Source organism: Ranitomeya imitator, chromosome 3 (assembly GCF_032444005.1).
Source record: "Ranitomeya imitator isolate aRanImi1 chromosome 3, aRanImi1.pri, whole genome shotgun sequence".
NCBI classification, from domain to species: domain Eukaryota; kingdom Metazoa; phylum Chordata; class Amphibia; order Anura; family Dendrobatidae; genus Ranitomeya; species Ranitomeya imitator.
In genome coordinates, this window is record NC_091284.1 from 542,962,801 (window position 1) to 542,986,229 (window position 23,429).

Genomic DNA, 23,429 nt, shown 5'->3' on the forward strand with positions numbered 1-23,429 from the left:
TTCATCATAATACAAGAATTTCAGTTAAAGCAACCCTCTTTTCCTGGAGTCTTCTTACATGAGATCGTGGCTGAGTTAAGCTGTCTGATTAATCGGTATGAACGTGAGTACAGGTGAATACGGAAGCGCCTAAAAAGAAGGGTCTATCCAGGCACCACTACGTTCTACATATCCATGAGTCAGAATACCCAGGCATTTCAATAGTAAAGCTACCTTGAATGAGGTGTATCGATTGGGGAAATCTCTTAAAGGTGGAAGTGCTTTAGGTATTTCTTGTAAGATATTTATCTCTAAGCATATAGAATACTAAACAGTGAATATACACATCAATGATAGTGTATATTCAGTATACATTTGTTTTTTCTTCAGGACTACCTTGACACTTCAGGGTTATCTGTACTGTTCCCAAGGGTTGAGATATACATTATACACGAGAGACCTGTTGATATTCTAGAGAGACCTCCAATGGATGGTAAGTTTTTAAGAGCCAGAATGTCTGAATAATCGCCATTTACTACGTGCCACTTAATATACTGTTATCTTTCTTTTGTGTGTAAGGGAAGACTATCTGCCACCTTGTGCAGAAAGACCCAAGTGCTACCTTTGATAACATTTTTACTTTTTTTTTTGTTGGTACTAAAAATGAACTAATGGATTCACAGGACACTAGTCCAGCAGCCACGTCTGTCATCTGTGGCCACTGGACGAGATCTATGCAAACCACCTTCTATCTGCATTCCTGGTGGATCGCTTGATGAGGCTGACTGGTGCGACACCATACATGCGTCATGCTGCAACAACGTAGTTGAATCTGGCCTACAAATCAGAACACATTTTAGAGATTCTGACAGATAGGATGCAGTTGCTGAGCTCCCATCTGGTGGCCACGGACTACTGACATTGCTGATGGACCAGAGTTCTGTAAATTGATTGATTCATTTCTACTTGACAACTTTTCAAGATCGTTTGGCTAGTTTCTTTGTTTTTATTATTGATTTGGTTATTTAAGGAATTTGATATACGGTACTTTTAAATAGTATATAAGAATGAGATATGTTACGAACCTTCAGACAAATGAATGATACAACATCAGAAGCATTGGTTTAAGAAGGAAGCAAGCAAGGTCATTTTCTCTGCTCATTATTGTTTTTGCTGCAATTTACAGTGGAAACTTTTGTTTGAATTTAACTTTTGAATTTGAGGACATATTAAAGGCAAATACCTTGTGTCTAGAGGTTTACTAACCTCCCCAGACCCCAATGCTGCCTGGTGCCGCAAACACCAGACCACCAGGCTTGAAGGAGCTGAGCATACAGGGACCCTAATATACAGACATCAAGGGACAGACATACGAGTGTCTAGCAGTCAGGGACATGCATACTTTTGCAACAATCACACACATATACAGCATACACACACACACACACACACACACACACATCTCATAAAAGATACTTGCCTATCTTTTTAATGTTCTAAGCTGTAATAAGCATTATCCAAAATTGTTTTAACAAATACCTGCCATTTATGAAGGTCATGATCCCAAACACCTCTAGCTATACATTTTACATCACGCCACCAAATTAATAAAAACCATAGATCATATCCCATAGTAAAAACAAACCTGTGACTAAATTCTGAAATAAAGGTTCATATAGGCTTAATAAATACAGACACCAGACCTAAAAAATAAAATGCACACCCCAGGATAAAAACATGTTCTCTAAATAAGTACAGACTCAGACCAATGACCCTACAAAATGTAGGCACCATACCAGACCCTTAAAACATACAAACCTCAGATATCTCCTTTGTGGAATCTTGCTGCTTGGCCATGGCTTCAGGATCCCCTGCATAAATTTGGGCTATAACATCATTGCACAGTGCAATGGGTGGATTTTTTCCCCCACAGTTTGTAGGAAACATATGACAAAAACTCAATGACCATCAGATTCCTATAATTATTTTTTCTTTCTAAAATTGCTTTCTGCCATTCCTGTTGCCAGGTGGGACCCCCAATCTGTTTCTACCATATGTTCAGCATGGCTCACTTCCATGACGCTTTTGGGTACTTAACAAACTAACACTGATAACTAGGGTTGAGCGAAACGGATCGTTCATTTTCAAAAGTCGCCGACTTTTGGCAAAGTCGGGTTTCATGAAACCCGACCCGACCCCTGTGTGGGGTCGGCCATGCGGTATGCGACTTTCGCGCCAAAGTCGCGTTTCAATGACGCTAAAAGCGCCATTTCTCAGCCAATGAAGGTGGACGCAGAGTGTGGGCAGCGTGATGACATAGGTCCTGGTCCCCACCATCTTAGAGAAGGGCATTGCAGTGATTGGCTTGCTGTCTGCGGCGTCACAGGGGCTATAAAGAGGCGTTCCCGCCGACCGCCATCTTACTGCTGCTGATCTGAGCCTAGGGAGAGGTTGCTGCCGCTTCGTCAGAAGCAGGGATAGCGTTAGGCAGGGTCCATTAACCACCAAACAGCTTGTGCTGTAGCGATTTCCACTGTCCAACACCACCTTTTGTTTGCAGGGACAGTGGAAGCTACATTTTTTTTTCCTCAGCGCTGTAGCTCATTGGGCTGCCCTAGAAGGCTCCCTGATAGCTGCATTGCTGTGTGTACGCCGCTGTGCAAACCAACTGCTTTTTTCAAAGCACAAATCCTGTTGTTCCTTCCTTTCTGTACAGCTATATTTTTTGTTTGTCCACACTTTTTATTTAATTTGTGCATCAGTCCACTCCTTATTGCTGCCTGCCATACCTGGCTGAGATTACAGCAGGGAGATAGTAATTGTAGGACAATCCCTTTTTTTTTTTTTTTTAATTCTCCCTAAAAAAATAAGTTGTGGGAGATTAAGATTGGCATTTCTGCTAGAGTGCCATCCCTGTGTGTGCCATCTCTCTCACATAGTGGGCCATAGAAAGCCTTTTTATTTTTCTGTTTTTTTGGGGGGGGTTTATAAATTCTCCCAGAAAAAAAAAAAAACAGTGGGAGATTAATATTGGCCTTTGGGCTTGTGTACCAGTCCTGAGTGTGCCATCTCTCTCTCAAATAGTGGGCCATAGAAAGCCTATTTATTTATTTTTTTTTAAATTTGGTTTCTAAATTCTCCCTGAAAAAATAACAAAAAACCGTGGGAGATTAATATTTGCCTTTCTGCTTGTGTGCCAGTCCTGACTCCTGGGTGTGCCATCTCTCTCTCTCAAATAGTGGGCCATAGAAAGCCTATTTTTTTATTTTTTATTTGGTTTCTAAATTCTCCCTGAAAAAATCTAAAAAAAAATCAGTGGGAGATTAATATTGGCCTTTCTGCTTGTGTGCCACTCCTGACTCCTGGGTGTGCCATCTCTCTCTCAAATAGTGGGCCATAGAAAGCCTATTTTTTTCTCTTTATTTGGTTTCTAAATTCTCCCAGAAAAAATAAAAAAAAATCAGTGGGAGATTAATATTGGCCTTTCTGCTTGTGTGCCACTCCTGACTCCTGGGTGTGCCATCTCTCTCTCTCAAATAGTGGGCCATAGAAAGCCAATTTTTTTTAATTTGGTTTCTAAATTCTCCCTGGAAAAATAAAAAAAAAATCAGTGGGAGATTAATATTGGCCTTTCAGCTTGTGTGCCAGTCCTGACTCCTGGGTGTGCCATCTCTCTCTCTCAAATAGTGGGCCATAGAAAGCCAATTTTTTTTTTATTTGTTTTCTAAATTCTCCCTGAAAAAATAAAAAAAAATCAGTGGGAGATTAATATTGGCCTTTCTGCTTGTGAGCCAGTCCTGATTCCTGGGTGTGCCATCTCTGTCTCTCAAATAGTGGGCCATAGAAAGTCATTTTTTTTTAAATTTGGTTTCTAAATTCTCCCTGAAAAAATCAATCTTTTTTATTTGGTTTCTAAATTCTCCCTGAAAAAAAAAGTGGGAGATTAATATTGACATTTGTGCTTGAGTGACAGTCCTGCGTGTGTGGCATCTCTCTCATCTGGTGCCACCGAAAACAGAGTGTGTAACATTGTGCCTGATTTTCCTTGCGGTCTCACCCACCTGTAAAGGGATATCTAAATCATACTGAAGTTATAGCTCACCGTGTAAGTTGTTTGACAGCAACAAATACCGTTACTTTGGTTACGTTTTTAAAACAATGAGGAAGTCTGGTGGAAGAGGTCGTGGCCGTGGGCGTTCATTGTCAGCTGGTAATGATGGTAGTGGTAGTGGAGCATCAGGTGGTCGTGGGAAAAAAAATATTGCACCTAAGTCTGGATCTGTGGAGCCAGGTTCGTCGTCTGGCTACAGAAGGCCTCGAACGCTCCCTTTTCTGGGAGTAGGAAAACCGCTTTTAAAGCCGGAGCAGCAAGAGCAAGTTTTGGCTTACCTTGCTGACTCAGCCTCTAGCTCTTTTGCCTCCTCTTTTGAAACTGGTAAATGTAAAAGCAGCGCGTCGTTAGTGGATGTTCACGGTCAGGGACAAGTCGCTTCCTTGTCCTCTTCAGCAAAAACAACAACAGAGAAGGATGCAGCAGGCGACACAACGGGTTACTCCATGGAGCTCTTTACACATACCGTCCCTGGCTTAGAAAGTGAAACAGTTAACAGGCCATGCCCATTACAAGTTGAATCTGACATGGAGTGCACTGATGCACAGCCACAGCCAGACTACTATGCTGGTCCTTTGACTCAGACCACAACATTGCCCTCGCAGGGTACTGATCCAGAATCAGACCCTGATAAGACTATGTTGCCCCGTCACGAACGCTATACCACCGACTTACACGGTGACACAGACGAAGTTGCACATGAGCTAGAAGAGGAGGTTATAGATGACCCAGTTGTTGACCCCGATTGGCAGCCATTGGGGGAACAGGGTGCAGGCGGCAGTAGTTCTGAAGCGGAGGAGGAGGGGCCGCAGCAGGCATCAACATCGCAACAGATTCCATCTGCTGGGCCCGTAGATGGGACAAAACGCGTGGCAAAGCCAAAACCTGTTGGAGGACAGCGTGGCCATCCGGTTAAAGCTCAGTCTGCAATGCCTGAAAAGGGATCCGAGGCTCGAAAGAGTGCAGTCTGGCATTTTTTTAAACAACATCCAATTGATCAGCGCAAAGTCATCTGTCAAAAATGTTCAACTACCTTAAGCAGAGGTCAGAATCTGAAAAGTCTCAATACAAGTTGCATGCATAGACATTTAACCACCATGCATTTGCAAGCCTGGACTAACTACCAAACGTCCTTTAAGGTTGTAGCACCCTCGGCCAATGAAGCTAGTCAGCAACGCTACATCCCTGCCGGCACTGTAAGGCCACCATTTTCCGCACCACCTGCAGTATCTGTGCAGGTTTCTTTGCCAGGCCAAAGCAGTCAGGGTCAGCGAATCACCAGTTTCGTAGTAGGAAACACTGCATCTAGGGCACCGGCGGAAAAGAATACCGTCTCCAACCGTCTCTCAGTCTGCCATGTCCACCGGCACACCCGCTAGTTTCACGATCTCCAGCTCTCCAGTCCAGCTCACCCTACATGAGACTCTGGTTAGAAAAAGGAAGTACTTATCCTCGCATCCGCGTACACAGGGTTTGAACGCCCACATAGCTAGACTAATCTCGTTAGAGATGATGCCCTACCGGTTAGTTGAAAGCGAAGCTTTCAAAGCCCTGATGGACTACGCTGAACCACGCTATGAGCTACCCAGTCAACACTTCTTTTCAAGAAAAGCCATCCCAGCCCTCCACCAGCATGTTAAAGAGCGCATCGTCCATGCACTCAGGCAATCTGTGAGTACAAAGGTGCACCTGACAACAGATGCATGGAGCAGTAGGCATGGCCAGGGACGTTACGTGTCCATCACGGCACACTGGGTGAATGTGGTGGATGCAGGGTCCACAGGGGACATCAATTTCGGGACAGTTCTGCCTAGCCCACGGTCTAGGAAACAGTTGGCTGTAGGCGTTTGCACCCCCTCCTCCTCCTCCTCATCCTTCTGCAGAAGCGAGAGCTCGTCCACAGACCGCAGTCGCCCAACCACTCCATCCGCAGCTGCCACTGTTGCACACCAGTTGTCCCATTATGGGCCAGCTACTGGCAAGCGTCAGCAGGCTGTATTGGCTATGAAGTGCTTGGGCGACAACAGACACACCGCGGAAGTTCTGTCCGAGTTCTTGCAGAGAGAAACGCAGTCGTGGCTGGGCACAGTAGATCTTGAGGCAGGCAAGGTAGTGAGTGATAACGGAAGGAATTTCATGGCTGCCATCTCCCTTTCCCAACTGAAATACATTCCTTGCCTGGCTCACACCTTAAACCTGGTGGTGCAGTGCTTCCTGAAAAGTTATCCGGGGTTATCCGACCTGCTCCTCAAAGTGCGCGGACTTTGCTCACATATCCGCCATTCGCCCGTACACTCCAGCCGTATGCAGACCTATCAGCGGTCTTTGAACCTTCCCCAGCATCGCCTAATCATAGACGTTGCAACAAGGTGGAACTCCACACTGCACATGCTTCAGAGACTGTGCGAACAGAGGCGGGCTGTTATGTTTTTGTGGGAGGATACACATACACGGGCAGGCAGTAGGATGGCAGACATGGAGTTGTCAGGTGTGCAGTGGTCGAAGATACAAGACATGTGTCAAGTCCTTCAGTGTTTTGAGGAATGCACACGGCTGGTTAGTGCAGACAACGCCATAATAAGCATGAGCATCCCCCTAATGCGTCTGCTGATGCAAAGTTTGACGCACATAAAGGAGCAGGCATCTGCAGCCGAGGAAGAGGAAAGCCTTGATGACAGTCAGCCATTGTCTGGTCAGGGCAATGTACAGGACGAGGTAGCGGGCGAACAGGAGGAGGAGGACGAGGAGGATGATGGGGATGAGTATTTTTTTAATGAGGAAGCTTCTCCAGGGCCACTGGAAATTGGTGGCGTGGCAAGGCCGGGTTCTGGTTTTTTGAGGGACACAAGTGACGTAGATTTGCCTGAAACTGCCCCTCAACCAAGCACAACCGCAGATTTGACAACTGGAACTTTGGCACACATGGCGGATTATGCCTTATGTATCCTCAAAAGGGACACACGCATTACGAAAATGATGAACGATCACGATTACTGGTTGGCCTGCCTCCTTGATCCTCGCTATAAAGGCAAATTGCAAAATATTATGCCACATGAGAACTTTGAACTAATATTAGCAACCAAACAATCAACTCTTGTTGACCGTTTGCTTCAGGCATTCCCAGCACACAGCGCCCGTGATCGTTCTCACATGAGCTGCAGGGGGCAGCAGACGAGAAGTGTTAGAGGTGCAGAAATCAGAAGTGGTGTTGGACAGAGGGGTTTTCTGACCAGGTTGTGGAGTGATTTTGCTATGACCGCAGACAGGACAGGTACTGCTGCATCAATTCAAAGTGACAGGAGACAACATTTGTCCAGTATGGTTACTAACTATTTTTCATCCCTTATCGATGTTCTACCTCAACCGTCATTCCCATTTGATTACTGGGCATCCAAATTAGACACCTGGCCAGAATTGGCAGAATATGCATTGCAGGAACTTGCTTGCCCGGCAGCTAGTGTCCTATCAGAAAGAGTATTCAGTGCTGCAGGTTCAATATTAACCGAAAAAAGGACTCATCTGGCTACCCAAAATGTTGATGATCTAACCTTCATTAAAGTGACCCACAACTGGATTTCGAATTCTTTTGCCCCACCTTGCCTGGCCGACACTTAGCTTTCCTATGAAAAGGTATTGCCTGTGGACTACTCTGAATGACTTTACCAATCTCGTAATTTGCAGCAGCTGATTGTCCAGCATACGACATGTTTACACCTCCCTAAATGGTCAAACTCCCCACACGGGGCCGTGGTATCGCCACTTGGCGCAAGCACCCGTGAGAGTGCTGTTTGTCTGAAGAGGTGGGTGTGCCCGCTTTTGGTCGACGGCACTGCCACTGGGTCCCTCATAGTACAATAAAGTGTCTCTGGCGGTGGTGGTGCGCACCCAACGTCAGACACACTGTTGTAACATGAGGGGCCCTGGGCCTGTACTGCCGGCCACAAGAGAGTTCCCCCACCCCCAGCTCAAACATTGCTCTACCACTTGCACAATTATCTCTCACAGTTCCACCAATGTTTAGTCTATGCGCTGACATCTTTAAACTCCTGCCACTGACAATACCATTGTGTTGACATGTATGATGGTACTTAACATAGTCAGGGGCAGTGTTCTATATTTACCCAAGTAAACACTTTGCGCCAAATTACTAGGTCTGAAACTACGGAGAGGAGCCCACCCCTGTACCTAATGATTGCACCCTTTTGTGTTTTCGTTTTGTTATAATGCGAGACATTAACATGTATTTATTGTTTGGGACTACTAACTGGCAGACACTCAATACAATCGGCCTCCGCCGACAACACCAATGCTGCCTGTGTACCCCTGCAAGAGAATTCAAAGTGTCTACAGCCAAATTTTATTATGTTAGGCCTACTACGCCTGTCTGCGGTCCCTCCTTCCACTAGGCCTCCACTGACCAGACCACTGCTGCCCGTGTACCCCTGGAACCAATTTTAAAGTGCCTACAGCCATATTTTATTATGTTAGGCCTTCAAAGCCTGTCTGCGGTCCCTCCTTCCACTAGTCCTCCAGTGACCTGTCTACTGCTGCCCGTGTACCCCTGGAACCAATTATAAAGTGCCTACAGCACAATTTTATTATGTTAGGCCTTCGAAGCCTGTCTGCGGTCCCTCCTTCCACTAGTCCTCCAGTGACCTGTCTACTGCTGCCCGTGTACCCCTGGAACCAATTATAAAGTGCCTACAGCCCAATTTTATTATGTTAGGCCTTCGAAGCCTGTCTGCGGTCCCTCCTTCCACTAGGCCTCCACTAACCAGACCACTGCTGCCCGTGTACCCCTGGAACCAATTTTAAAGTGCCTACAGCCCAATTTTATTATGTTAGGCCTTCGAAGCCTGTCTGCGGTCCCTCCTTCCACTAGTCCTCCAGTGACCTGTCTACTGCTGCCCGTGTACCCCTGGAACCAATTTTAAAGTGCCTACAGCCATATTTTATTATGTTAGGCCTTCGAAGCCTGTCTGCGGGCCCTCCTTCCACTAGTCCTCCAGTGACCTGTCTACTGCTGCCCGTGTACCCCTGGAACCAATTTTAAAGTGCCTACAGCCATATTTTATTATGTTAGGCCTTCGAAGCCTGTCTGCGGTCCCTCCTTCCACTAGGCCTCCACTGACCAGACCACTGCCGCGCCGTGTACCCCTGGAACCAATTTCAAAGTGCCTACAGCCCAATTTTATTATGTTAGGCCTTCGAAGCCTGTCTGCGGTCTCTCCTTCCACTAGGCCTCCAGTGACCTGTCTACTGCTGCCCGTGTACCCCTGGAACCAATTTTAAAGTGCCTACAGCCATATTTTATTATGTTAGGCCTTCGAAGCCTGTCTGCGGTCCCTCCTTCCACTAGGCCTCCACTGACCAGACCACTGCTGCCCGTGTACCCCTGGAACCAATTTTAAAGTGCCTACAGCCCAATTTTATTATGTTAGGCCTTCGAAGCCTGTCTGCGGTCCCTCCTTCCACTAGTCCTCCAGTGACCTGTCTACTGCTGCCCGTGTTCTCCTGGAACCAATTATAAAGTGCCTACAGCCCAATTTTATTATGTTAGGCCTTCGAAGCCTGTCTGCAGTCCCTCCTTCCACTAGTCCTCCAGTGACCTGTCTATTGCTGCCCGTGTACCCCTGGAACCAATTATAAAGTGCCTACAGCCCAATTTTGTTATGTTAGGCCTTCGAAGCCTGTCTGCGGTCCCTCCTTCCACTAGGCCTCCACTGACCAGACCACTGCTGCCCGTGTACCCCTGGAACCAATTTTAAAGTGCCTACAGCCCAATTTTATTATGTTAGGCCTTCGAAGCCTGTCTGCGGTCCCTCCTTCCACTAGGCCTCCACTGTCCAGACCACTGCTGACCGTGTACCCCTGGAACCAATTTTAAAGTGCCTACAGCCCAATTTTATTATGTTAGGCCTTCGAAGCCTGTCTGCGGTCCCTCCTTCCACTAGTCCTCCAGTGACCTGTCTACTGCTGCCCGTGTACCCCTGGAATCAATTTTATAGTGCCTACAGCCATATTTTATTATGTTAGGCCTTCGAAGCCTGTCTGCGGTCCCTCCTTCCACTAGGCCTCCACTGACCAGACCACTGCTGCCCGTATACCCCTGGAACCAATTTCAAAGTGCCTACAGCCCAATTTTATTATGTTAGGCCTTCTAAGCCTGTCTGCGGTCCCTCCTTCCACTAGGCCTCCAGTGACCTGTCTACTGCTGCCCGTGTACCCCTGGAACCAATTTTAAAGTGCCTACAGCCATATTTTATTATGTTAGGCCTTCAAAGCCTGTCTGCGGTCCCTCCTTCCACTAGGCCTCCACTGACCAGACCACTGCTGCCCGTGTACCCCTGGAACCAATTTCAAAGTGCCTACAGCCCAATTTTATTATGTTAGGCCTTCGAAGCCTGTCTGCGGTCCCTCCTTCCACTAGGCCTCCACTGACCAGACCACTGCTGCCCGTGTACCCCTGGAACCAATTTTAAAGTGCCTACAGCCCAATTTTATTATGTTAGGCCTTCAAAGCCTGTCTGCAGTCCCTTCTTCCACTAGTCCTCCAGTGACCTGTCTACTGCTGCCCGTGTACCCCTGGAACCAATTTTAAAGTGCCTACAGCCCAATTTTATTATGTTAGGCCTTCGAAGCCTGTCTGCGGTCCCTCCTTCCACTAGTCCTCCAGTGACCTGTCTACTGCTGCCCGTGTACCCCTGGAACCAATTTTAAAGTGCCTATAGCCATATTTTATTATGTTAGGCCTTCGAAGCCTGTCTGCGGTCCCTCCTTCCACTAGGCCTCCACTGACCAGACCACTGCTGCCCGTGTACCCCTGGAACCAATTTTAAAGTGCCTACAGCCCAATTTTATTATGTTAGGCCTTCGAAGCCTGTCTGCGGTCCCTCCTTCTAATAGTTCTCCACTGACCAAACCAATGCTGGCCGTGTACCCCTGGAACCCAGCTGAAAGTGCATGGAGCCTACTTTTTTTATTTGTTTTATATTTATAAAGCCCAGATGAGCTACGCTGTACCACGGTTCAAGCTACCCAGTCAACACTTCTTTTGCGAGAAAAGCCATCCCAGCCCTCCACCGGCATGAAAAAGTCTGCATTGTCATAGCACTCAGGCAATCAAACAGTAGAAAGGTGCACCTGACAAGAGACGCATGGACCAGTAGGCATGTCCACAAAAATGTACGTGTCCATTACGGCGCACTGGGTTAATGTGTTGGATGCATGGTCCACAGGGGACAGCCTACAAAGTCTGTCTGCAGTCCCTAATTCAAATTGTCCTACGCTGACCACACCACTGCTGCCCGTGTACCCCTGGAACCAATTTTAAAGTGCCTACAGCCTAATTTTGTTATGTTAGGCCTACTACGCCTGTCTGCGGTCCCTCCTTCCAATACTCCTCCACTGACCACACCACTGCTGCCCGTGGACCCCTGCAACCTATTTTTAATTGCATAGAGCATCCTTTTTTTAATAGTAGGCGTACAAAGTCTGTCTGCGGTCCATAATTGAAATTGTCCTCCACTGACCAGACCAATGCTGCCTGTGTACCCCTGTAACCTTTTTTAAACTGCATTGAGCCACATTTTTGGTTTAAGGCCTACTACCTGTGTCTGTCTGCGCCACTCAATACAGCTGTCCTCCTTTGAAAAAAGCTGAGCGTCAATAGTCTGGTTTTCAGCATCTAGGAATTTGAAAACTGCATTGGGGCTACTACTTCGGTAGGGCCTACTAACGGTGTCTGCCGCTCCAAGGTGTTCCCCAGGTTTCCTCGCCATTGCTTCAATCTTCTGACTCTCGTTTAGTAGTTGTTGAAAACTACACTGCATTAGGCCTACAAATTGGGTATGGGGTGTAGAGACGGTGTGTTCCACTCCAAGGTGTTCCCCAGGTTGCCTCTCCATTGCTTCAATCTTAAAGCTCTTCTTAAGTAGTTGTTGAAAACTACACTGCATTAGGCCTACAAATTGGGTATGGGGTGTAGAGACGGTGTGTTCCACTCCAAGGTGTTCCCCAGGTTTCCTCTCCATTGCTTCAATCTTAAAGCTCTTGTTTAGTAGTTGTTGAAAACAACACTGCATTCGGCCTACAAGTTGGCTCTGGGGTGTAGAGATGGTGTCTTCCGCTCCAAGGTGTTCCCCAGGTTGCCTCTCCATTGCTTCAATCTTAAAGCTCTTCTTAAGTAGTTGTTGAAAACTACACTGCATTAGGCCTACAAATTGGGTATGGGGTGTAGAGACTGTGTCTTCCACTCCAAGGTGTTCCCCAGGTTTCCTCTCCATTGCTTCGATCTTCTGGCTCTCGTTTAGTAGTTGTTGAAAACAACACTGCATTAGGCCTACTAGCTGGGTTGGGGCCTTCTATCTGTGTCTGCCGCTCCTTGCTGTTCTCCTACAGTGAACAAAGCTGTGCCGCTGGTTTACTACTGTTGCCAATTTTGAACTGCATTTAGAATACTTACTGATTTGGGCCTACTCTCTGTGTCAGCCTCTCATTCCAGTTGTCCTCCACTGAACAAAGCAATGCCCCCTGGTTAGTCCTGTTACCAATTTTGAACTGCATTTAGCCCACTTTATTCTTTGGGCCCATATCTGTTTCCCCCTCATCCTGCCCATTGCCCAGCCAGGGATAGATGAGTCTGCTGGTACATTGACCCATAACGCAACATTCCACGTGCTTGCTACACTGCAAGATTGTGACCCTGCTGAAAGTCTGGTCCCCCTTCCCGCATACCATACCACATTACACGGGGACAAAGAGGAAGGTGCAGTTGAAGGTGCAGGTTCCTTCATCAGGTGGGGGGAGGAATACTCGTTGGCGACGTCACTGGCACAGGGCCTCTCATAGTACGCAAAAGTGTTGCTGCCGGTGGGAGGCGCCCCCGCCGTGCAAACACACCGCTGTACTTTGAGGGGCCCAGTGCCAGTGCCAATGCCAACGAGTGGGCCCCCCTGCTTGCTCAGGATCACAGCACTTGCAAAGTTGAAATACTTACCTCTCCGTGCTCCACTGCCGTGACGTGGTCCAGATGTCCTTGGCCCACTAATTGCTTGAACCAGCCCTACCCCCACAACTTTAGCCAAATGACCCCCAATTTCAAATGCCTTACAATTATTATAAGCTAAATTACGATTGACAAGCTTCAGTAGCAAGAATGGATGTTTTTGCCAATACAATGGGCTCTGTACATGTTTTCCTGGCCTCTACTCACTGCCGACTATGCTCCCCCATTGACTTGCATTGGGTTTCGTGTTTCGGTCGATCCCCGACTTTTCGCGATAATCGGCCGATTCCACTCGACTCGACTTTTGAGATAGTCGGCTTTCGCGAAACCCGGCTCGACTCTAAAAAGGTCAAGGTGGCTCAACTCTACTGATAACGACTGGAATTTAAGTAACAAATCTGCCACTTGTGAGTTCACCTTTATAACCCAGGTAGTACAAGATAAATACAATACTATGGGAATACCATTGGGTGTGTTGTAAACTATAAACCATGCAGCATTCTCTTTTTTTTTAACTTATGCTACTATTGTACTTGTTTTGTTTTCACAGACTACTATGCTCATATAGGCAAACTTAATCAGCTGTTGGTTTTGAGCCAACAACTCGAAGACGATGTCAAGCACTTAGGAAGCCATAAATATGTAGCTCATCAGCTGTCGGTGCTGTATGTGAGTTATTTTCTATATTCTTGTAGAAGAAGGGAAATGCCCCAAAATGTATTGTATATCTCTATATAGAGATGTGTTTAGTACATGCACTAAACACATCTCTATATAGAGATATGCATTTTGGGGCATTTCCCTTCTTCCACAATTCTTTATTACCATACTTCATATTTATCAGAGAGCGTGCTATTTTGTTTGATTTGCTTCTATTGTGCTTAGAGAATTGCTGTTTTCTTTTGTTGAAGCACCCTAGGAAATCAGTAGAACGGGATTTACTATAATAGTCATCTGGACAAAAAAAAAAGGAAATAGAAATTATGGCAAGTGCTCTTTAAAAATACAAATTCAATGAAGTACTGTGAAGTTCTCATCACTTTGGGAGAGATCATCTTGTCATCTTGTTAATTGATGCCAGTTTTTTCTAGTATTGATAAATCCACCCCTCAATATTTCATGTTTTACCTCCTGCACCATACTGTAGTATAAGTATTATTGCACTATACAATTACCCCATGCATGCACAATAGAAGATATGTCTGCCAATCTATGAGAACATCAAACTTGACACTGCTTGTTTGCTTTCAGCTTTTCTAGGGATTAAATAAATACAGTATTGTGCAAAAGTTTTAGGCAGGTGTGGAAAAATGCTACAATGTAATAATACTTTTTAATATAGAAGAATTATTAGTTCATTTTTATCAATTAACAAAAATGCAACAATAAGTGAATGAATGAACATAATAGATCTAAATCAAATCAACATTTGCTGTGACTGTCCTTTGCCTCTTTGCCTACACAACAGCATCAAATTATCAATTCTTCTAGATACATTTTCATTCAGGTTTTTAAGGAACTGGGCAGGGAGGTTGTTCCAAAAGTCTTAGGCTACTTTCACACTAGCGTCGGACTCGGCCCGTTGCAGTGCGTCGGGCCGAGGTTCCGACGCTAGCAGTGAAACGGAGGCACAACGGAGGCAGCGGATGCATTTTTCCTGCGCATCCGCTGCCCCATTGTAAGGTGCGGGGAGGTGGGGGCGGAGTTCCGGCCACGCATGCGCGGTCGGAAAAAGCGGTCTGTCGGCAGCAAAAAACGTTACATGTAACTTTTTTGCTCCCGGCGGTCTGCCACAACACGGCGCAACCGTCGCACGACGGTTGCAACGTGTGTTAATGCATCGCTAATGTTAATCTATGGGGCAAAAAAGCATCCTGCAAACAACTTTGCAGGATGCCTTTTTTCCCCTAAACGACGCATTGCGACTGTATTGAAAAAAATGCCAGTGTGAAAGTAGCCTTATAGAACTAACCACAAATTGTCTGGGGATGTAGGCTTGCACAAATCCTTATGTCTCTTCATGTAATCCCATACAGACTCAATGATGTTGAGATCAGAACTCTGTGGGGGCCAAATCCTCACTTCCAGGATTCCTTGTTCTTTTAAACTTTGAAGATAGTTCTTAATGGTATTGGTTGTATGTTTGGGGTCGTTGTCCTGTGTCAGAATAAATTTGGAGCCAATCAGATGCTTCCCTCATAACATTGCATGATGGATAATTATCTGTTTGTATTTATCAGAAATGAGAATTCCGAGAAATAGGCAACGTTGAGTACCGTAAACTCAGTGGTCATCCAAGGAATCTTAGCGCAGCAGATGAAAGACACATCATGCTTACTTCACTTTGAAATTGGAATAATATCAGCTCAGAACTGGCAGCAGCCAGAGGGACCCAGCTATATTGATCTACTAGCCAGAAGTCGTCTTTATGGCAGAATTGTTTCCAAAAACTATACCTTTGTCATGTAAACAAGGCCAACTATTGTCGAAAACATAGGAACTGGGGTGCAGAAAAATGGTCGCACATGCTCTGGACTGGTGAGGCAAAATTTGAAATTTTTGGCAAGAAGAGAAGACAGTTTGTTCACCCAATAGTTGAAGAGCGGTACAATAATGAGTGTCTGCCGGCAACAGTGGAGGGTGGTGGAGGTTCATTGCAAGTTTGCGATTGCATTTCAGCAAATGAAGTTGGGTATTTCATCAGCAAGAATGGTTTACTCAGTCCAGAGAAATACAGGCAGATTCTTATCCATTAAATAATATCATCAGGGAGGCATCTGATTGGCTCCAAATGTATTCTGCAGGAGGACAACATACAGCCAATGTCATTAAGAACAACGTAAAGAAAAGCAAGGTGTCCTGGAATGATTATATGGCTCCCACAGATCCCTGATCTCAACATCATTGAGTCTGTGTGGGATCACATGAAGGACAAGATGATGTGCACTAGCCTTGATCCACAGAAGATTTGTGGTTGGACTACCATGTTTGGGACAACCTCCCTTCTAAGTTCCTTCAAAAACTGTCTGCAAGCGTACCAAGAAGAATGTATGCTGTTTTCAAGGTAACGGATGCTGATGCCAAATATTGATTTGATTTAGATTTGTCTTTTGCTAATTCATTTTGTTAATTGATAAAAATTAACACTTCTATTTTTAAAAGCATTCTTACTTTGCAGCATTTTTTTTCATACATGCCTAAAACATTTGCACAAGACTTTTTAGCTAGAATATTTCCTAGGGTCCAGACAGGTAAATTATTTAGAAATATTAGGCATAGATAAGGAACGATCTGAAAAAGTTGGGTGACAAGTAAGTTGGCAGCATAATAAGTTACCATACATTATTTCCAGAAAAAAAATGAAGAAACAGCTAAAATGAAAATTTACTTAGGGTATACAGCTCTGGCAAAAATTAAGAGACCACCACATCAAAATCCTGTGATGGGCAGCCCAATCTCCAGACCTGAACCACATTGAAAACCTCTGGAATGTAATCAAGAGGATGATCGATAGTCACAAGCCATCAAACAGAGAATTGTAGATTGTGAGCCCTCGCGGGCAGGGTCCTCATTCCTCCTGTACCAGTTATGACTTGTATTGTTTAAGATTATTGTACTTGTTTTCATTATGTATACCCCTCCTCACATGTAAAGCGCCATGGAATAAATGGCGCTATAACAATAAATAATAATAATAATAATAACTGCTTAAATTTTGGGGCCAGAAGCAGTGTGAAAGACTGGGGGCAAGCATGCCAAGACTCATGAAAGCTGTGATTAAAAATCATGGTAATTCCACAAAATATTGATTTCTGAACTCTTCCTGAGTTAAAACATTAGTATTGTCGTTTCTAAATGATTATGAACTTGTTTTATTTGCATTATTTGAGGTCTGAAAGCAATGTTTTTTTTTATTTTGACCCTTTTTTTCTTTTTCAGAAAAAACAAATATAAAATGTATTGCTTGGAAATTCAGAGACATGTTGTCAGAATTTTATAGAATAAAAGAACAATTTACATTTTACTAAAAAATATACCTATAAAGAGACAAACTGAACATTTTACAGTGGTCTCTTAATTTTTGCCAGAGCTGTATACACACATCATCTTTTAAATGCCAGCGTACCCGCTGAGTTTTTGATGCTGAAAATGCTTCAAGAAATTGCCAGTAATATTGTTCCTGAAGCATCTTCTTTGGTGTCTTTTGATGTGCTTTTATAGAAGTATTTCGGGTATAATCTGCCTGAAAAAAAAAACGCTGTGTACACATAAGGTTACTAGACTGAAGGAGATGGCAAAATATTTCTTCTACAAGTAGGAAATGTTCTTTAATAATTTTCTTTGTTCTTTTTCCCAGAAAGTTCTCAGTTATTTTAATGGATGCCTATACTTGGATGTTCTAAAGAGAGATATTGAAACCAACTTTAAGTCTGTGAAAACCGCACTGACTACTTGTGAGGGGACAAGACAGGAACCCCTCTTACCAGGACATCTTCTTGCATGGTAATATAATCTGAATATGTCATTTCCAAAACTGTACAAAGATCACGAAAAGGAGAATGTTGACCATCACTAGGCTGTGAAGACAATGCCATTTATAGTTCCAATACTCATTGTCCAAGTCACTGGGCTGTCTTTATTGCAGCATGTTACAGGACCAGTTTATTACACATATAAGTGATAATCCATATTGTAGAAGAATAGAGGATTGCTGTAAATGGAACTCCCTAAGGTGTAAGCAAAGATTTGCCATCTGTCAAAACAGTTTAACATTGATAAATGAATATCAGAATCAGACTGAGAGTGATCTTTGCACTTGGGCACTGAAGGTCATGGGCCACTAAACCAAAAGTTCTAGTCATAATAAACCTAAACTTTAAAGAGTTGTAAATGACTAAGAGGTCTTGAAGCCTTACAGTCCTTGGCCCATGGGCAGTGCCTAATGCCCAAACTTTGTCCATTCAAAATATTCTAAACTTTTTTATTGCACATTTTGAATACAGTAAGTTTAAATATCTATGAATTGACCAACTTTGTATTCTTTCTTTCCAGGTTGCTAGGTCTAACTCAAACAATTATTACAACAGTCTCCTTACTTCCTGAAGAACTTACTGGTGAAATAATGTCTGTTCTGGCGTTCTCTTTGTCATACTGATTTTCTGTAATTATTGAAGCCAGTTTCATGTATGATGAACTATCATAGGATTCTGCAGACCTGTAGAATGTAAGCCTGCAAGGGCAGGGTCCTCGCCCTTCTGTATCAGTCTGTCATTGTTAGTTTGTTTACTGTAAGTGATATCTGTAACTTGTATGTAACCCCTTCTCATGTACAGCACCATGGAATCAATGGTGCTATATAAATAAATAAATAATAATAATAATAATAATAATATGAAGACTTGTTCAAAATTAATAACTCTGCAGAATCTAGTCAGATAGCCCAAACTAACAGTATAAAGTAATCACACAGACTTGTAGGGAATGAAACCCCTATAAAAAATTACACCTTCAGTATTCTTATCCCTGTCTCCGTTTTGCAGAAATTGAAGATTAAACAATTATGTAGATTATGGTGCTCGATGCACCCTTGGTGTGGCCAAGAAGCTCAGCCCACCTTTCTACCCACTGGTGGGGCATGCCCCGTCTCACTCAATGGTGATTGAGGGTACTGGCTTGCCTGAGCTTTCTTTTGTAGACAGTTCTTGCTCACCAGTAAGTGAGTGGGGACATACAAAATCAGTGTGCGGAAAGATGCATTCAGCCTCTTGGCCACACCTAGGGTGCACTGAGCGACATTATTAGCATATTCAATTAGACTTCAGTTTCTGCAGAATGGTGGCAGCAATTAGAGCACTAGAGGTGCAATTTTTGTACGGACTGTATCCCCTTCAAGGCTATATGCTTAGTTTATAGTGTCAGTTTGGACTGACTGACTCCATTTAAAAGTTGATCAATTCTGTGTTCAAATGTAAGAAGAAAAAATAATAAAATGTGTTTAACCCCTTCATGACCCAGCCTATTTTGACCTTAAAGGGAACCTGTCACCCCGTTTTTTGAGATTGAGCTATAAATACTATTAAATAGGGCCTGCGCTGTGCGCATTAGAGATCGCGGCGGCCATTTTCCCAAAGCCGAGTTTCTCGGCTTTGGGAAAATGGCCGCCGCGATCTCTAATGCGCACGCGCGGCATCCCGCGGCCATTTTCCTGAAGCCCCGTGCAGCAGAGCACTCCATCTGCGCACGCGCGGCCCCAGGAAGATGGCCGCCCCCACCGATGCAAGGGATTACAGCGCAGATCGCGCGCTGTGTCTTCACGTGGGCGCAGGGAAGTCGGAACTCTGGACATGCGCACACCACTACGCCACCAACGGAAAGCTGGGGAAGAAAAGAGCGCTGTGAACACGCCCACCTGACCAGACCAGCCTGATTGACAGGCGAAAAATGTATTTCTCAGCATACATGGGGAATCAGGGTACACTACATACACTGTAGTAACGCACAGCGCAGGCCCTATTTAACAGTATTTATAGCTCAATCTCAAAAAACGGGGTGACAGGTTCCCTTTAAAGACCTGGCCGTTTTTTGCAATTCTGACCAGTGTCCCTTTATGAGGTAATAACTCAGGAATGCTTCAATGGATCCTAGCGGTTCTGAGACTGTTTTTTCGTGACATATTGGGCTTCATGTTAGTGGTAAATTTAGGTCAATAAATTCTGTGTTTATTTGTGATAAAAACGGAAATTTGGCGAAAATGTTGAAAATTTCGCAATTTTCACATTTTGAATTTTTATTCTGTTAAACCAGAGAGTTATGTGACACAAAATAGTTAATAAATAACATTTCCCACATGTCTACTTTACATCAGCACAATTTTGGAAACAAAATTTTTTTTTGCTAGGAAGTTATAAGGGTTAAAATTTGACCAGCGATTTGTCATTTTTACAACGAAATTTACAAAACCATTTTTTTTAGGGACCACCTCACATTTGAAGTCAGTTTGAGGGGTCTATATGGCTGAAAATACCCAAAAGTGACACCATTCTAAAAACTGCACCCCTCAAGGTGCACAAAACCACATTCAAGAAGTTTATTAACCCTTCAGGTGCTTCACAGCAGCAGAAGCAATATGGAAGGAAAAAATGAACATTTAACTTTTTAGTCACAAAAATGATTTTCAGCAACAATTTTTTATTTTCCCAATGGTAAAAGGAGAAACTGAACCACGAAAGTTGTTGTCCAATTTGTCCTGAGTACGCTGATACCTCATATGTGGGGGTAAACCACTGTTTGGGCGCACGGCAGGGCTTGGAAGGGAAGGAGCGCCATTTGACTTTTTGAATGAAAAATTGGCTGCACTCTTTAGCGGACACCATGTCACGTTTGGAGAGCCCCCGTGTGCCTAAAAATTGGAGCTCCCCCACAAGTGACCCCATTTTGGAAACTAGACGCCCCAAGGAACTTATCTACATGCATAGTGAGCCCTTTAAACCCCCAGGTGCTTCACAAATTGATCCGTAAAAATGAAAAAGTACTTTTTTTTTCACAAAAAAATTCTTTTACCCTCAATTTTTTCATTTTCACATGGGCAATAGGATAAAATGGATCCTAAAATTTGTTGAGCAATTTCTCCCGAGTACGCCGATACCTCATATGTGGGGGTAAACCACTGTTTGGGCACACGGCAGGGCTCGGAAGGGAAGGCGCGCCTTTTGACTTCTTGAATGGAAAATTAGCTCCAATTGTTAGCGGACACCATGTCGCGTTTGGAGAGCCCCTGTGTGCCTATGCATTGGAGCTCCCCCACAAGTGACCCCATTTTGGAAACTAGACCCCCCAAGGAACTTATCTAGATGCATACTGAGCACTTTAAACCCCCAGGTGCTTCACAGAAGTTTATAATGCAGAGCCATGAAAATAAAAAATAATTTTTCTTTTCTCAAAAATGATTTTTTAGCCTGGAATTTCCTATTTTGCCAATGGTAATAGGAGAAATTGGACCACAAATGTTGTTGTCCAGTTTGTCCTGAGTACGCAGATACCCCATATGTGGGGGTAAACCACTGTTTGGGCGCACGGCAGGGCTCAGAAGGGAAGGCACGCCATTTGGCTTTTTAAATGGAAAATTAGCTCCAATCATTAGCGGACACCATGTCGCGTTTGGAGAGCCCCTGTGTGCCTAAACATTGGAGATCCCCCACAAATGACCCCATTTTGGAAACTAGACCCCCAAAGGAACTAATCTAGATGTGTGGTGAGCACTTTGAACCCTCAAGTGCTTCACAGAAGTTTATAACGCAGAGCCATGAAAATTAAAAAAAAAAATTCTTTTCTCAAAAATGATTTTTTAGCCCGCTATTTTTTATTTTCCCAAGGGTAACAGGAGAAATTTGACCCCAAAAGTTGTTGTCCAGTTTCTCCTGAGTACGCTGATACCCCATATGTGGGGGTAAACCACTGTTTAGGCACATGCTGGGGCTCGGAAGTGAAGTAGTGACGTTTTGAAATGCAGACTTTGATGGAATGCTCTGCGGGCGTCACGTTGCGTTTGCAGAGCCCCTGATGTGGCTAAACAGTAGACACCCCCCACAAGTGACCCCATTTTGGAAACTAGACCCCGAAAGGAACTTATCTAGATGGGAGGTGAGCACTTTGAACCCCCAAGTGCTTCACAGAAGTTCATAACACAGAGCAGTGAAAATAATAAATACGTTTTCTTTCCTCAAAAATAATTATTTAGCCCAGAATTTTTTATTTTCCCAAGGGTTACAGGAGAAATTGGACCACAAAAGTTGTTGTCCAGTTTGTCCTGAGTACGCTGATACCCCATGTGTGGGGGTAAACCACTGTTTGGGCACACGTCGGGGCTCAGAAGGGAAGTAGTGACTTTTGAAATGCAGACTTTGATGGAATGGTCTGCGGGCGTCACGTTGCGTTTGCAGAGCCCCTGGTGTGCCTAAACAGTAGAAACCCCCCACAAATGACCCCATTTTGGAAACTAGACCCCCAAAGGAACTTATCTAGATATGTGGTGAGCACTTTCAACCCCCAAGTGCTTTACAGAAGTTTATAACACAGAGCCGTGAAAATAATAAATACGTTTTCTTTCCTCAAAAATAATTTTTTAGCCCAGAATTTTTTATTTTCCCAAGGGTTACAGGAGAAATTGGACCACAAAAGTTGTTGTCCAGTTTGTCCTGAGTACGCTGATACCCCATGTGTGGGGGTAAACCACTGTTTGGGCACACGTCGGGGCTCCGAAGGGAAGTAGTGACTTTTGAAATGCAGACTTTGATGGAATGGTCTGCGGACGTCACGTTGCGTTTGCAGAGCCCCTGGTGTGCCTAAACAGTAGAAACCCCCCACAAGTGACCCCATTTTAGAAACTAGACCCCGCAAGGAACTTATCTAGATATGTGGTGAGCACTTTGAACTCCCAAGTGTTTCACAGACGTTTACAACGCAGAGCCGTGAAAATAAAAAATAATTTTTCTTTCCTCAAAAATTATGTTTTAGCAAGCATTTTTTTATTTTCGCAAGGGTAACAGGAGAAATTGGACCCCAGTAATTGTTGCGCAGTTTGTCCTGAGTATGCTGGTACCCCATATGTGGGGGTAAACCACTGTTTGGGCGCACGTCGGGGCTCGGAATTGAGGGAGCACCATTTGACTTTATGAATACAAGATTGGCTGGAATCAATGGTGGCGCCATGTTGCGTTTGGAGACCCCTGATGTGCCTAAACAGTGGAAACCCCTCAATTCTAACTCCAACACTAACCCCAACACACCCCTAACCCTAATCCCAACTGTAGCCATAACCCTAATCACACCCCTAACCACAACCCTAATTCCAACCCTAACCCTAAGGCTATGTGCCCACGTTGCGGATTCGTGTGAGATTTTTCAGCATCATTTTTGAAAAATCCGCGGGTAAAGGGCATTGCGTTTTACCTGCGGATTTACCGTGGATTTCCAGTGTTTTTTGTGCGGATTTCACCTGTGGATTCCTATTGAGGAACAGGTGTAAAACGCTGCGGAATCCGCACAAAGAATTGACATGCTGCGGAAAATACAACGCAGCATTTCCGCGTGGTATTTTCCGCACCATGGGCACAGCGGATTTGGTTTTCCATATGTTTACATGGAACTGCAAACCTGATGGAACACTGCTGCGAATCCGCAGTGGCCAATCCGCTGCAGATCCGCAGCAAAATCCGCACCGTGTGCACATAGCCTAATTCTAAAGGTATGTGCACACGCTGCGGAAAACGCTGCAGATCCGCAGCAGTTTCCCATGAGTTTACAGTTCAATGTAAACCTATGGGAAACAAAAAT

At 44.5% G+C, this 23,429-nt stretch overlaps 1 protein-coding gene across 1 annotated transcript in view; it reads left to right on the top strand.

Moving 5' to 3' along the window:
• LOC138670478 (uncharacterized) overlaps positions 1-19,102 on the top strand; it is a 73,456-nt gene extending 54,354 nt beyond the window's left edge. Inside the window, exons 5-8 of the mRNA XM_069757867.1 lie at positions 370-472; positions 13,648-13,766; positions 17,455-17,600; positions 18,150-19,102. Coding sequence (XP_069613968.1) covers positions 370-472; positions 13,648-13,766; positions 17,455-17,600; positions 18,150-18,252 — 471 coding nt within the window. The 3' untranslated portion in view covers positions 18,253-19,102. The remainder of the gene's footprint in view (positions 1-369; positions 473-13,647; positions 13,767-17,454; positions 17,601-18,149) is intronic.
• The last annotated feature ends 4,327 nt before the right edge of the window (positions 19,103-23,429 follow it).